The sequence below is a fragment of the Malus domestica genome, chromosome 05 (genome assembly GCF_042453785.1).
Source record: "Malus domestica chromosome 05, GDT2T_hap1".
NCBI lineage: Eukaryota > Viridiplantae > Streptophyta > Magnoliopsida > Rosales > Rosaceae > Malus > Malus domestica.
Genome location: NC_091665.1, coordinates 40,135,684 through 40,152,102, shown reverse-complemented (window position 1 = coordinate 40,152,102; position 16,419 = coordinate 40,135,684). Strand labels below are relative to the sequence as shown.

Genomic DNA, 16,419 nt, shown 5'->3' with positions numbered 1-16,419 from the left:
TCTTCTAATTGACCAGTCAAACCCATTGACTGCCAAATTTCTCGAACCAATCAAAATTTTCATTGATGACGTTCTTCCTCTTTTGTGAAGGAGGAATGGAAGGACCACCGGAAGTTATGACAGCCCTGAGATTTTTTTAATGTCCTGAAAACATGTTAGGGATCGTAAAATAAGTGGTTGAATATTTTTTTTAAACAAACAATATCATTTACACTTAGCGGATAGGTGATAGGTTAAATCTCCTAATGAACTAGCAATAATAAACCGAATATATGACATTTCATTACAACTAAAAAAGAATATCACTATATTATAGTACTAAGTCATGCAATTGGTTGAATATTTAAAAGGAAAAAATGTAAACAATTGATTGGACACTAAAATATCCTGCAACCACGCATTTGTTAGCCCAATCAAAACATGCCACTTGTGCGTGAATTGCGTCAAGGAACACGTCATCAGTAGTATATAAAGTTTGTTGAAAGAACGTAAACAGCTCACTACTTCTTCCAACAACAAGATCCTGGAATTTGTTGACCCTCCAATACCAAATTACCAATTATTTTCTCAATAATATTATTAATATAAACAAGATCTCACGCATGTCTTTTTATTAACGGTGGTGATCGAACTACATTTAATTATAAAAAGTTTTAAATTGACTCATATATATATATATAGCACAATAAATTTTGATTTTGTGGCTTATTATAAGCGGTGAGAACTTCTTATTAAAGTTTCTTATATATATATTATCGTTTATTAAAAATAAAAAAAAATCAATACCCCATTAGATGCTTGATGTCTGCTATGCTTTTAGAACTCAAAAAAGTTTGAATTTTTTTCTGTCAAAAATGTTATTTTTTTTCAATCATCTGCTTGTAGTTTTCATACACCCTAAAACTAAAATAACAAAAAGGATTTCAATATATATATATATATGCATATATCACATATCTTTTATCTTATTTTGTATGTTAGATTTGGACCACAAAATTTTCAACATGTACAATCATCTAGAAATGGTCAAAGCATGCACAAGACCAACAACTGCATGTTTGCTATGCTTCCAACTTCCAAGTTTATTTTTATTTTTTATTTTTATTTTATTGTTATTATTTACTGATAGCCATCCTCTTCTCCGTTTCAAAACAAGCCAAAGAAGACCAAACACAGAGACAGCGATACCCCTTTGATCAAGTTTCATCTCTCTTCCAAGCTTTCCAACCACCTCCATATTTATTAACACCACATTTTCTCACACTTTCTCGGCGAGCTTTCTACTTTCTAGTCGCCTCTTAGCTTTCTGCTTTTCTTTTTTCTCGCAAACCAAACAGAATATAAGCTACAGAGAAAAAGAAAAAAAAAAAAGGAGAGAGAGATTAGAAATGGCATGCTTTGTGCCTTTCAACAGTAAAAATTTAGACATAAGCATCTTCGTGTTCAGGCCAACAATTGTGTTGGTCGATGACCTTCTTAATGCTCTCAAGCAATTCTCTTTGTGCACTGAGTCTCTTGGTTGTGTTCAAAGTTCAATCTTGCAGAGTATCCATGGAAATATGGTACGTATATATTTTAAATATAAAATACTTGTTTATATTTATTGCTATAATTCGATCTTAATTAATCGGGTTGTTCTTTCTCCTTGATCATCAGTTCATATGGTTTGGAGCGTGGCTGAAGAGAACATGTGAAAACAAAGATTCATTGACTGCACGCCTTGTAAGTCTAATTCCTGTTAATTACTCACATCTTGCTCCTATATATTCTCTCCTTTCTTTTCTTTTTATTTTCAGTTTTATTCCTTATCTCAAAACAGAAATCAAGCTCTCTTTTTTTGTCAATAGCTAGGAGGTTTTGAGGGGGTTGGGGTGGGAGTCTTGAATCCGGATGAGGAGGGCCACAACGGTGCTTGATTTCCACTATATGGCACAAGCCTCCTCCCGAAATTAAGCTCCTTCCATTGAACTAAACTTTCTAAACCTCCATATTTTTCGAAACAAAGACTATAATAATTTATATGTACTTTCTTAGCTTGCAAAGACTGTTCCTTTGTGACCGTGTTCAAGTCGTAGAAACAATTTTTTTATAAAGCAAGAGTAAAACTGTTTACGATCCGTAACCCTGACAAAACAAGAGTTATGTTAACATGCGGTCACCTTTTTATATAAATGATGTGTCAAGTACTGTACCTGAGGTTAAATTTCAAAGTAAACCTACCAATGCTTTATCAAAAAAAAAAAAAAACAAATTTACAAATCCAATTGCAGAACGCTTTATTGGAGGTTTAATGTTCCCATGCAGCTCTCAATGTTAGCGAATATATCAAACATGGCTATCTTAGTCGATCACTCCTTCTTCGACGCGTATGCTGGAGAATCGAGAGACGGTTCTTCTGCAGCGAAATTTCGCAGAGGTGACACGGTGTCACTGAGCACTGCCCTCATCTACGGTGGTGACATAAACAACGTCTCTTACGCATGCTTAGCGTTGTTCAAGTCCGGTTTTCAAAGGATGCAAGGCGCGACAGCCGGTGTTTGTTTGAAATGCCAAACCGGGCAAAGAACTGCTTCTCTCTTCGTGTGGAAGTCTCTGCAATATTGCTACTCATGGATTCTAAATTCCGACCAAAGAAAAGCATTGTCGCCCTATCTCGAAAGCGTCTCGATCGAGATTAAGTACGACATTTTTCGAGTGGTCTATGTCAGCGGCGACAGTGATATCGACTTGCAGGTCTTATATCCTCGTCATCAGATGTTAGAACAAGCTGGAGGCGAAAGCAAAGAAGAAGGGCAGCTCATGCAAAGTACTTCCATAGTATAATTAAAACTGAACTGAATTAATATATGATGAGTGTATTATATGGCCATCGATCATATCCTTTTTTTTTTTTTTTGTAAGCCTACATATTTATATATAAATAATATATATACACGATTGTTACGAACCCTTTTCTCTTTAACTTGCAAGGCAAGCAATACGTATATTGAAGATGGATACCATAGCTAATTTTCACAAGCACGAGCTTATTAACACAGCTATGCTTTCTGGAAGAACAATATTTGGCTTCTTAATGCTCTCGCTCTTAGGTTAGCTCAAGTGGTGAGGAAAAGGTGGGGATAATGAGTTAGGATTATGGTAAGTATAACGTTTAATTCATTCCAATGTAATAAAGAAAAATATTCAGTTTCTTACATGTAATTACATGTCATCGATTATGCTACAAGCACAATACAATTTTCACACATTTGAAGAGTCGTGTGACATCAATGTGCAAACTGTTTAATTAGGGGCCCAATTAAAAGCGGGCCTGCCAATTTAAAGGTAGTAATAAGTTCGGTTTGGATCTGGTATGCAGATTAGATTGTGTTAAATCTGCATTTGATGCTGTTAGCTGGGATAGTCAAAACTACCAAGCTAGTTCGTGACTTTTCAATCATTTTAGGACCCTACTGGCAAATCTCATGAAGAAATCATGATCAAACTAACAAATTGTCAAACTTTCCAAGGCAAATCACCTTTATTAGGTATCATATCCTTTTGCTTTCTCTGTCCATCTCCAAGAAGCTAATGCGTGCAATGAACTGCAAAGGCCCCCAATGCATGGTTATAAACTTAGAAATGAGAAGTTCCTTTTTTTCTTTTCCATCTTCAACGAGAACCACATCCAACTTTACGATCAAAATAATAATTGCTTTGAAATACTTATGCTCATAACCACAACTAGAGGTACTTTTAATATAAACACGTTAAGTTTTTCCGTTAAAATTTTAAATGTTTCATGAAAGAGTATACTTGAAAGTGGAAGCATTTGGCAAGTGCTTCTTCAACCAAAATCACTTCTATTAGCCAAAAACACTTCTAAGACTTTTAAACGCAGATATAAACACTATCAATGACTATAAATAAATAAAAGTTAAACCTTATCCATTAACAAAGTGCTTTCTTTTTTTATTTTTGGACAAAAAACAAAGTGCTTTACATATAAAAACAAAGCCATTCCTCTACAACGTGGAGAAAAAAGTGGCAACTACATAGGGGACCAAAATATAATAAAGCTAAAGGGTCATTGTGCCTTTTGATTCAAATAGGGTCAAAACAAACATACCATTCACTGCTACAACAGGTCTAACACACTCCCTCGTAAGTTTGTTCTTTTTACTATTAAATCATTCATACCGCAATATGTGCAACTATTGATGCCCTCATTTTCTATGGACTCCCATGTCGTGTGTGTGGGTGCTTATTAGGTCTTTGCCCAGGACTTTAAGTTCTACAACCAAAAGTTGGAAAGAAGTTTGAATTATGTGACTAAAGGAAACCTACTACTCGGGTCTTTTATCTATAGAATATGAAATATGGTTTATTTTTCTAGCCCAAAGCTAAAAGAGAAATGCTAATTAAGGAGACTCTAAAAAATGAAACCACAATATTTTATATTGTTGTCACAATAATCAACCTTAAACTATGAAGTGCGAAATAATTCGTGATGAGTCTCACAGTTAAGAGAGTCTAATTAGCATTTATCTTTTTAACTTTGAGCTATTATCCATATTTCATATTCTAAATATAGGCAAAAGACCTTTGTACTAGCAGTAGTAGTCAATTTTTATATTGCACCCCAGTTTCCTTCAGCCGCATAATTCAAACTCTTTTTCCAACCTTTTGTTGTAGAACTTGTAGACCAGGCCAAAAGACCTAATAACCCCCACACACGACATAGGAGTCAATAGAAAAAAGCTTTAGGTTATTAGGGGAAAGACCTAATAACCACCCACACATTTACCATTTTGTGTGCTTAATTATGGTTAATTAACAGAACTAAACTCCCCAAAAATATAGTACGATAAAAAATCACGAGCATAAAAATTACAGCATCGGCGGACGATAAAAGGTGCCGACAAGAGGGGGGTGATAGCAAGTTGTCTTGCCTGACCCTCGTCGGAGTTTTAATGTGGACGGTTGGCTTGTCCACAATATTGAATAACAAATTGCAGTGTTGCAATCAAGTATCCTTTGCTAGCTTGAAAGGTTCAGCCTTTCCCTAACCCTTCTTAGCTATACCCGCTTCATATTCCTCTCTAGCTAGCTCTCTGTCAAAGACATACTCAAGGCCCGATCAAACAAAATGCTATACGCTCATTTCTGCATGTACAAAGATATCAAGGAGATAGATAGAAAAGGAGGCGGTAAGAAATGACGAAATGCATGCAAAATTTTTAAATTTGAATTGAATATCGCTTGAATAAAAAAAAATATCTAACTAGTTAGAACTTAACTATATATAATTATTGTAATTCTGCACAATCATATCCAATATGAACATCAAATATTGTTGCTAGCTGGTACAAAATATAACGAAAACAACAATAAAGTTTTAACTCACTAAATGAAGTCTGCTGTATAAATCCTAGAACACCACTGAAAGCTCAAACATTTTCAATTAAAAACTTAGGAAATTTGCAATCACAACTAAGATATCAAACACATGATCTGAGTTTGTAGTTGATATATGAGCAGAAGAAGAGAAAAACGGTGGGAGCCGACTCATTTTCTGTTGACTTGGCATGTGGAGAATGTGGTCAGAGAGAAGTAGGCTACTAATTAAGCAACATTTTTATTCTAATCTTTCGAACATATTGTAAGTGCCAAGTGTTCATATTCCATCCATGGATGCTTGCATTGGACCAGTTGACAAGGAAAACAAAACATGTGAGTAGGGTTACAAGTCACAATCCATGGATCGAGCAAATTGCGAAAGAGTAATGCCAATTACAAACCCTGCGTGGAGAATGTTTCTTGATGAGTTACAATCGTAGGTGTAGGACCCCCCATGAATATAAAATAAAGTAAGGGAGGAACCCCTTACTTTGCCTCATAGGACTTTGAGCACTAATTTTTTTTTTTTGTAAAGTAAGAAGTGTTAAGGGAGTAAAATTTCACGCAACATGTTTCGGACTCTATTTTTTCGCTAATTATTTATTCATATTTTAATAGAAAGTCCGAAACATGTTGCGTGAAATTTTACTCCCTTAACACTTCTTACTTTACTCCCTTAACACTCCCTTAACACCATTTTCGCAACATGTTTCAGACCTCTTGAATAACATATTATATCGAGGGTGTTATTAGGGAGATTAGATTTTTTAAATCAAATTTACAAAACAAATAATGTGGTTGTAAATGATTGAATTATTAATTACGTATCGATTAACGTGCTTATTTCTGATTGGTAACATATCATTTGATTTATAAATTTAATTTAAAATTTTGATCTCTTTAATATTATCTTTATATCAATAACACAATGCTACAACATTTCCAAATAACAACGCATCATTGAGTTATTGATTTAAATGTTACCCTTGCGAAACAGAAGCAGAAGTAGTTCGCTCTTGCTCTTGATTGAAAATTAAATTGAAGAAGTCCAAATTTGTTATAGAAAAATGAAAACAAACCGTTTGTAGTGAATTTTTTTAAATTGTGACATAAACACAGAGGATGCATTACGTTTTTTTATATAAATAGTGAAAAATTTTAATTTTTAAGTTATTAATCTTTTAACACATATATCTCACTATTTATATAAAGATATGTGATGTATCACCTCATTTAACGGTGATACTAAAAAATCTTTCGTTTGCAGTGGGATTAGGTACATAGAAAACAGCCAAAAAAGAATAGGGTTTGTGATAGGGTTATAGAATTCTGAACCCTACAAACAACCCCAATGTAATGACCCGTCTGATCGAACTGACGCTGTTCATTGTTCATCATCAACATTATAGTAATGGGTCCTGGAGTGGTGCATGTGTATACCAAAAGTATCTTTTGACACTTTGACTGCTGACCCCACCCCTCATCCTAATTTTCTTATTATTAGCTAATTGGGATGGCGAAAGTAATAATATTATACATTTTAAGAGAAATTTAATCAAATTGTGTAGATCAAAAGATGTGATTGTTGATAATTAAATATTCAAATGTTGATTAATTTTTTTATTTTTTATTAGTAGTTTGGTCCTTCTATTATTATCTTGGGGTATGATATCTACACATCTCATTTTACTTCTCATATATTTTTTTAATTTTTGATCGTCGAATCAGATGAATTGAAGAAGATCAACAGACATAAATTATCAAATGGTGTGTGAGAAGTAAAATGAAATGTGTGGATAACACACCTCTATTATCCTTTAGTGTGAATTTAACCTCCACAGTGGCTCATATTAAATATTTAACCCAACGAATGCGGTTCTTTCTCAAAAAACACATCTTTTTTAATATCCACTATTTCCACTATATTATGCCGCTAATATGGAAAATACTTCAATTCCAAACAAATTCTCTCTTAGTTTTTCTTCAAAAATCTTATGAAATACTAATTTTTTTTTAAAGGACATATAATAATTTAGGATATAAGTTTGAAAAAACAGTAGCAGAATGTCGTACAGTTCTGTAGAAAATCTTTTGCTAAATATACACATAATCTGAGGAAGGTAGAACAAGAAGGTAAGACTGGCCATCCAATTATGAATTGTACGGATGTAGACATCATGCTGTCACCATCAAGGTTCAAATATTTAAGGAGAAGGATTATGTTCCTTATGGGTGCGTTTGGTACGTGGGACGGGACGGGACGAGGCGTTCCGTCCCGCGTTTGGTGCGCCAAAAATGGGTGGAACGGGCTGTTCCAAGGGATAAATTTTGAGTGTTTTTGCGTTCCACCTCCCCCCTGGAACGGGTTTGTTCCACGTTTGTGGAACGCAATGTTTTACAATTTTAAGACAAATATACCCCATGTCTTTTTCAAAAATTACACCTTCGTTCCGTCCCGTTCCGTCCCGTCCCGTCCCGTCCCGTTCCGTTCCGTCTGCGTACCAAACGCACCCTATATTCCCTCTTCTTACCTATCACCTTTTATCTTAATGTCTTTATAAAAAAAATTAATATAAGATGTTAACATAGTTTAACCGTGATCATTCAAATAGGGAATGAGGGAAAGAGAGAAAAATTAGGAGGGGAAAGAATATTTTTCCCAAATATGTATTGTGATTATTAATATATTTTGTCCAAACTCTTAATGACAATAACTAGTTAAGAAGAGTGCTAAATAAATCTAAGATTATTCTCACGAATGTCATCAATCATACATTATATGGTTCACTCATTTTTCTTATTCTTGTTTTATTATGCAGAAATTGTTTGATTATTCGTTCAATCTATGACCAAGCTACGTGGTGAAAAATATAGATAAAAGGGATTATGCCTCCAACAAGATCTTTTTTGGATTTTTTTGGTGAGGACTTGTAAATCGTATTCGTTCATTGTATATCGTGCAATCAATTTTTATCAAGTACTGTTTGTATTTAATTTTAAATAAAAATGTTTAAAAATATTTATAACCGTACAATATACGATGAACGGATATAATTCACAAATCTTCTAAATTCTCACAAAAAGAATCTGACAAGGATCCGGATTCATGCCTCAACTACAAGGTTGAATTTGAGATGAAATGAAATGTAACAATTTAGAAAACTAATCTTGCGAAATCCAATATTTGTTCAAACTTCATAGTGGAATTGCGACTAAAAGAAACTTTTCAAAGTGTGGTGGGGGGCCATGAAGATGTTGAATCAGACAATTAGTCTAAATATGAAGGTGATCATCCATTAAGATAAGCTTGATTGAAGATAATCATAGATTAAAGGTCACAAATTAGGTGATCAGGTTAGATTGGCTCGTAATTTTTATTTTTCACTGTGATTTTCTTAAAGCAGAAGGGTAAAATTCTTTTTATAGTAAATTCTTGTGATTGATTGATTCATTTTTTACCCACATGCACTGTTCAGTTTCTATGCAGGAGCACACTGAAATCTCACTTTTCATCATTGCTACTGTTCGAAACCCCTCTGACTTTAATCATTTGTTCCATTTACACAATTTACTTTGTCCTCTTGCTAAAAGACAAGGGAAATAACAGAAAAATGGCTCTCTCGGTAAAGTTCTTTATGAATTTTTTGACACGTTATAGTTCAGCGTTATTTTCTACGTCAATCTTGTAAAATATTATGTCGAAAAATGAGATGAGAAGAAATTCATGAAGAATTCTATTTTCAAAAGAGTTTCGAACATTCAAATATATATATATATAATATAAAAGTAAAAAGGTTTATTATATTGATACCTTACAAATTGTTGAATAAATCTCGCATACTTAATACACCTCATATTTACTTTTTCAATTAAAAATTATCTTAATACACCCCACATATTTCCCCATAATACATTCACACCCCACATTCTTAATATATACCTTACATTTTCTATATGCACCCATATTTTCTATACAACTCATATTTCTCAAATCTTAGAAAGTTTTTAATTTGGATAAAAAATGTCGACTGAAATTTTGACAAAAAATGCCGCCTGAGATTTAAAGCATAAGTGGGTTGTTTTCAATTCTACTATTAAAACCCATGTCTTCAGTTTTTAATATTTTGTGATAATTTTAAGTGTTTAATTCTTCATGTAATCCATGTGATCCCTAAAAGATGAATACGAATATAGAAACTTAAATAACGCATCAAAAGCAAGATTCAATAATTATCAATGTCGTCAAAATCATTAAAATAATAAAAAATGTGAAGTCTTACCTCATGTGAAACTTCCGAAACATCGATTTCGTGTTTCATTCGTCAAAATTTTTTTTTCTCAATCAACATATTCGTAGTTTCATAGGTTATGGTTTTGTTTAACAATGGAGGGTTGGAAGGGTTTTGATAGTTGAAGAAGATAAATAATACGTTAAAAATAATTTGGGTGTATATAAAATATTTTTTTAACCTAATAAAATCAAAATTATCATTGCATAGTAAAGTAAATAAGTCATTTAATAATAAATTTAAATGTGGGATGCATTCAACTAATATAAAAAGCCAAGAAAAAATAATAATAATTGGGTCTCTTAAAAATCGGCAATTCCTCGTTGCCTCTGGTTGGAAAGCCCGCCAGCCACAATTTAAGATGCTGGTCTGCAGATTTGTGCCAGGTCATATGGTCCCGGTGAATGTGGGTCCAAGTAATGACGTGTCAGGATCAGAAAGAAGTACAGCACGGCCTTGTGCTGCAGAGGAGCTGAACTAAACGAAAATCATCCTATCTTGCAAGTTTATAACTAGGAACTTTGAAAATTCGCCTGTCTCTGTCTGCCCACCAAAAAAATATACAGTCAAAATACGCACAGAAAGAGAGAGAGAGAGGAGAGAGAGAGGAAAGAGAGAGAGAGAGTGAGATGAATCTACCCATTTAAAGGTCTCCTCTTTCTTTGTTGTTGTTCCTCAGAATGATATTGTAGAGAGAAAAGAAGGTTCTTTTAGAGAGAGAAAGTGAGATAGATATCTAATGGAGTACGAGAGGATACACAAAGCTCAGGTAAATTTAACAAAAACCCTTGTCTGTTTTTTTTCTAACTCTCCTTTTTTTGTTCTTTTGGAGATGAATGGAGCTTTATTCTCTTTGGTTATGGAACTTTTTGTGAACGATTTTTACTTTCAGGGTTGTTTCTAAATTGCATGAATTTGGTTGAAACTTGTATTTCAAAAAAAAAAAAAAAAACTTGGAACTGGCTTTTGTTTATGTGCTTAATCAAATTTGGATGCCCATTTGCTACTTCGTTGTAAATGATTTCTGTAATTTGATTAATTGGGTTTGTTTATTTAGTTGGTTTTGTTCACAAAGATGATAACTTTTAGCATTTTTTAAGTAGTGACCTTGTGCGCAAAATCGAACGCTGCATAGTGACTTTCTAGGATTCATACAGCTGATCTTCTTTAGTGGGTTGTTGTTGATTGGAGGGTAATAATTTTTACTGTCTCGTTTTTCTTTCACTTTTCAGACTGGTATAATTTCTCCCAGTAAATTGAGGATGAAGCTCATAGGGCCTCAGCATCATAAAAGGAAGGATGGATCAAACAGCAACTCCTCAAGAACTTCGCCCTCGAAGCTTGCCGATTCCGAATTCGTGAAGAATGGCTTGTTAGACCCCATGAATGGAGATGAGGAAGGTTTGTCTCCCCTCCTTTGATTCAAAAATTCGTAACACGAGCATCGATTAATCCCAGCTTTGTTCTCCAATGGATTTCCCATGCATTGCGCAAATGCTAAACTGTTTACTGATTAAGTCTTATGCTGTCCAGTTACATCGTCCAGTTTGGAAGTTGTGTCCATGAATTTGTCGAGTGCAGCAGCGGCTTTGGACCTTGGACAAAGCGATCAAGCTTCTTGTCAACCAAAGGAGTCGTTGCCACGAGAAAATGGCGATGGCAGTCGTGTTAAATTGCAGCATTATTCGAAGAGTGAGAGTGGTAATTCATGCGCAATTCACCCCGTGAGAATGATGGATGACGAAAACCTTGACTATGATAGTAATGCTAGTTCATCCAGTTTTGAGTTTCATAAAGGGGAGAAGTCGGTGCATAAGCACCTTTCGAGAACTCTTTCAAGAACTATGCCATCGAAGTGGAACGATGCCGAGAAATGGATAATGAACAAGCAAATTGTACAAGCTAATTTCCCCAGAAAGAGTGCTTTACAAAACCAAACAATTCGTTTGCCGGTGACATGTATGGTGAGGGTGGCTCCGGAGTCTGCTAACTACGATTATAAGCCAAATGGCAGAGGAGCAGATACAAAGCGGGTCGATTTCTGTCAGCCTGCGTCGCAGATTGGATTCGATAAGTTCTCTTTTGTCCCGTCGGAGTCTCACTTGAGTTCAGGCCAAGCTTGCGACGGGAACGCTATGTGTTCTAAAAGTGCTGTTGAAAACACTGCAGGTACGCTTTCATTGGCTTTAAGAACTTCATGTGGTACTTTGTTATGTTATGTAGGATTTGTATTTCTTGTCATAGGAAATTTACAGTACCTATAGCCGAACGCTTCATGAGATTTGTGGTTGCATTACTTTTAGCTTCCTTGTTCGTAGACTTCAATGTGTATAGCAGAGGCAGAGGAAATTGACCGTTTGCTTTCGGTTTTATGTAGGTACTACTGCCATTAGATCAGTTTCAATGAGAGACATGGGAACAGAAATGACACCGATCCCGAGTCAAGAGCCTTCAAGGACTGCTACTCCTGAAGGGGCAACAACCCCACGCCGCAGCCCAACTTCTTCAATGCCGTCAACTCCCCGAGGAGGTGCACCGGCTCCCACACCTACCACAGATGGCGAATCACGGCCACGATTTGAAAGCAACAAAAAACAATTGTCAGAAGAAGAAATAAAGCTCAAGACAAGAAGGGAGATTGTAGAACTTGGTGTTCAGCTTGGTAAGATGAACATTGCCGCTTGGGCAAGTAAAGAGGAGCAGGAGAAGAAACTTTCTGCTGAAAAAGCTGATGCGACAGAACTCGAGCAGATTGAGTTTGAAAAACGAGCAGCGGCCTGGGAGGAAGCTGAAAAATGTAGACATACAGCAAGGTTTCTTCTTCAACCCAATAACCCCCATTCTTTTAGAACTTCGGTTGGATCACCTTTTTTCGTTGCTTTGTAATAGAGTACTGCTATGCTTTTGTACTAGAAACCATGTACATATGTTCTGCCATCCTAACATGACTTGAGAATGCTAACATTTCTCAGATACAAGCGCGATGAAATCCAAATCCAAGCCTGGGAAAGTCAGCAGAAGGCAAAACTCGAAGCAGAGATGCGGAGAATAGAGGTATTTAAAGTTCTTTTCATTTCGCATCTCCAGTCAGCAGAACTGTTCTATTTTCGAGTCTGAAACCCTGGCCGATATTTCTGTTGAATTGTATTGAACTGGTTCAGTGAGCTCCAGTTATTAACTTTATACCCGGCGATTGGGAAGTATTGTGATTTATGCTTTTCTTGACTCTCAAGAAAATGTGTTTGTACTTCGTAACGATATGGACTTGATACGGACGATTTTGTTGTTGGAAACTTTTATTTGTCGTAACTAATTCAGGAGTTCTTTTCAGGCTCAAGTTGAACAAATGAGAGCGCAAGCTCAATCCAAGATAATGAAGAAGATAGCACTTGCAAGGCAAATATCCGAAGAGAAACGGGCAGCGGCTGAAGCTAGAAAGAATCAAAGTGCAGAGAAAACTGCAGCTCAAGCAGAATACATCCGCCAGACTGGACGAATGCCATCATCTCATTACATTTGTTGCGGTTGGTTGTGATAAAACCTGAAACAAAATATAGAAGAAAAGCTTCGTACGAGGAGCGCGTATGTTTTCAGTACATTATGATTGAAGGAGTTTGTGTGTGACATACAAACTTTATATCCAGAGAGCAACCAGTGTGTTGTTAGATGAAGTAGATTTTTCAGTAGATGCATATGAATGTTGAGGCATCGATGTTCCAACATTGTTTGCATCTCCCCCCCAACTATCTGAGATTGGAGGAAAAGAAGAGAATAAATAGGAACTGTTGAGAGAGAAATCAAAAAGCAATTTTAGAGTAAAATCTTATGAGGTTAAGCTAAATTATCATAATCTTTTTCTAGAGATTGTTTTTGTCGCTAGACTGCTACGTGGAAGGCGGAAATTTTCTCTTTCAAACTCTCAACAGCGTGCATTATGTAGGGGGTGTGAGTGGCTGGTCGACCAACAGTATTGAGTCGTCGGTCGACCAACAATATTGAGTCCAGGACTGGCTTCTCACACCCGCACTTAGATGCGCACAACTAGGATCTGCATATGAGACTACCTCAAGTTGAATGTCGGTTTACCTTAAATTAAGCCCACTACCATCAAATTCTTGAACCTATTTCAACCCAAAAAGAAGCAGTCTAGAAAGTCCTGGGATCCTAGCCCTAAGATACCTGGATATAGGTGTGCCCAGTCCCACTTGAAATTCAATAGGACACCTTCCAATTCCCAAGTAAGCCTTCCTACCTCATATGACAAAAAGCTTTCCCCTTTGTGTATTGTTTAATCAAAACCCACATGCTTGTGCACACCCCTAGCGTTGGAGGGCTCTTTTATATTTGGCACCAACAATGCCCTAGGCCAGGCCACATAATCTAGACCAAAACTTTATTGATGTTCTTTCGGTAATTTGAGTGTTCTATTGTTAAATTTAACGGTTAAAACATTATGACCTAGGCCAACAATGCCCTAGGAAAGGTCACATAATCTAGACCAAAACTTTATTGATGCTTTGGAGTATTCGGTAATTTGGGTGTTTTATTGTTAAATTTAACCGTTAAAACATTATGACCTAGGCCAACAATACCCTAGGTCAGGCCACATAATCTAGACCAAAACTTTATTGATGCTCTGGAGTATTCTGTAATTTAAGTGTTTTATTGTTAAATTTAATGGCTAAAACATTATGAGTATTGAATACTCCATAGCACCTAAGAAAGTTCCAACCTAGACACCTCTTGGCATGCTTCAAACATGGCTTAACATACAATTTTCAGCATCCACTTTTGGAACTTGTTTTTCTGATAAACTAAATAATAATTCCCTCCATGATCATACTTTCTGGGTTGCTTATGTTTACATTAACAATCCTTGCAAGCAAAGAAATTTTTATTCGTGCCACTCGTGATATGTTTACTAAAATTAGGTGTTGAAATTATATAATCATCCCGATTCTTTACTTTCTTGCTGTTGATAAAATTAGGTATCGAAATTATTTGATTCTTAACGTCTTCGTGCGTTTATTAACGCATATAAAATTGGAAGAAAAATGGAAGTTTCACTTTGAAATTTGTAATCAGATGCCTAAAGAATCAAATATAAGTTCCATTATGTTTTTCCTCCCTGATTTGTGACATTTTCCGTTCCAAATAACTAAGAGCATGTTTGGTATTCTACTTGAATCCAATTTTTTAAACTCAAAAACAATTTTCAAGTTTTAGGCCTTAAAAACTTGTTTGGTATGACTATTTTCAAAAACTAAACTCAAGACTAACTCAAAAATATAGTCTATTATCTAAAAACAAAAAAAATGAGTTTTTAGAGTTTTTAAGCTTAAACTCACTCCTTTCTTTTCTCTCCCTCCTCCCCTCTCACTCCAAATCTATCTCTCTTTTCTTCTGTCTCTCTCCCCCTTCTCTTTTTTTTGTTTAACATTTTTCTTCTCTCCTCCAATCCGTTCTCTTCATCCTTTCGATTATTTCTCTCCCTCATCTTCCTCTCTATCTCCTCCGATCTTCTCACTTCTTTCTCTTTCCTCCAATCATCTCTTACTTTCTTTCATCCTCTCTCCTCTTTCTCTCTCGACCCCCTTTTTATGGATCTTTTTGTCCAGTTATAGTTGTAAGATTTAAAAAATTTAAATCACATACCAAACAAGTTTTTGAGTTTTAAAGAAAATTGTTTTCAAGAAAAATTCTTAAGAAATGTTTTGAGAAATTATAAAAAATTTCAAATAGGATACCAAACAAGCCCTAAACATGTCGTAAGGTTAAGACACGTATATAGTCATTAGCACACGATCTCTAACCCAACATACTATACTATGAAGTGTACTCATGCTAACGCTCACAGGGTGTTACCATCGGACCTGGCTTCTCTGCCCTCTCAGTTCCCATACACTTCCATCTCCTTCTATTTGTGCGATAACGGTTAAGTCACGTCAACATTTTATATCACTATTATTTTTTGTCTTATCTCTATAAAAAAATCAATATAAAATGTTAACATAGCTTAACAGTGACCGCACAAAATAGGAGGGGATGAGAGTGTATGAGAACTGGGAGGGCAGAGAAGCCGGGTCCGTTACCATCACACTATGTTTTCCCCCTTCGAAATCAAGATTAAAGCATCAACTAGGAGTCTAGGACACAACATTTGGAAGAAATTAAAATATAAAAAAATACTCTTAACAATAAAATGTTTGGAAATTTTAATGAAACACTCTCGGTACTATTTATTTTTAACGTTAAGGATATTTTTATCTTCAAAAGTCACTCTTAGTACTCTTCACTTACATATTTATTTTACCTTTTTATTAAAACTAAAGTTTTTGAAATTTCTTTTTGTTAGTTTTCCTTAAAATGTTGAGGTTATATATAATTTATTTTCTCCAAAGGCTTTGGACTGAGCTTCATTCAGGTAGACACAATAAAGGTGACTTAAAGCATTGATGCTCATCTTGTCTGTGTTTGCACAAAAGATGGATGGAGACTTTGGTGCAGTGATGCTGCTGTGGATGACAGAGCAGATGGGGTCTTGCAGAAAACTGACCATGCAAATTACAATAGTAGCTCAAGGAAAGGGTTACTGAGTCGCTGCCCCTTCATATAATTGTATGGCCAACCCACCTTTTCCAAGGGCAGTGTCCTATCATTGTTGAGGAGGGTGCCCTACCTCTGTCACCATTCCATCCCTCTTAAAAGTCCCATCTGTGTAGATAGCCCCACAACATGCATCAGAAAACCG

General features: G+C 35.4%; 2 protein-coding genes across 2 annotated transcripts; both read left to right on the top strand.

Annotated features, from left to right (window-relative positions):
- Positions 1–1,149: 1,149 nt before the first annotated feature.
- LOC103435177 (uncharacterized) lies at positions 1,150–2,947 on the top strand. Its single transcript, XM_008373573.4, has 3 exons — positions 1,150–1,562; positions 1,657–1,722; positions 2,305–2,947. Exons 1-3 carry the CDS (start codon positions 1,389–1,391, stop codon positions 2,821–2,823), a joined length of 759 nt encoding a protein of 252 aa, XP_008371795.1. The 5' UTR covers positions 1,150–1,388; the 3' UTR covers positions 2,824–2,947.
- Positions 2,948–10,176: 7,229 nt separating this feature from the next.
- LOC103435179 (uncharacterized) lies at positions 10,177–13,489 on the top strand. Its single transcript, XM_008373576.4, has 6 exons — positions 10,177–10,437; positions 10,901–11,069; positions 11,202–11,837; positions 12,046–12,481; positions 12,641–12,722; positions 13,000–13,489. The coding sequence occupies exons 1-6, from the start codon at positions 10,408–10,410 to the stop codon at positions 13,201–13,203; spliced, it is 1,557 nt and encodes a 518-aa protein (XP_008371798.2). The 5' UTR covers positions 10,177–10,407; the 3' UTR covers positions 13,204–13,489.
- Positions 13,490–16,419: the final 2,930 nt, after the last annotated feature.

Excerpts from the sequence above, each read along its gene's own strand:
- LOC103435179 (XM_008373576.4), top strand. The coding sequence starts at position 10,408 with ATGGAGTACGAGAGGATACACAAAGCTCAG. Across the intron at positions 10,438-10,900 it reads AGAGGATACACAAAGCTCAG|ACTGGTATAATTTCTCCCAG; the intron begins GTAAATTTAACA and ends TTCACTTTTCAG. Across the intron at positions 11,838-12,045 it reads TGCTGTTGAAAACACTGCAG|GTACTACTGCCATTAGATCA; the intron begins GTACGCTTTCAT and ends GGTTTTATGTAG.
- LOC103435177 (XM_008373573.4), top strand. The coding sequence starts at position 1,389 with ATGGCATGCTTTGTGCCTTTCAACAGTAAAAATTTAGACATAAGCATC. Across the intron at positions 1,563-1,656 it reads AGAGTATCCATGGAAATATG|TTCATATGGTTTGGAGCGTG; the intron begins GTACGTATATAT and ends CTTGATCATCAG. Across the intron at positions 1,723-2,304 it reads ATTCATTGACTGCACGCCTT|CTCTCAATGTTAGCGAATAT; the intron begins GTAAGTCTAATT and ends GTTCCCATGCAG.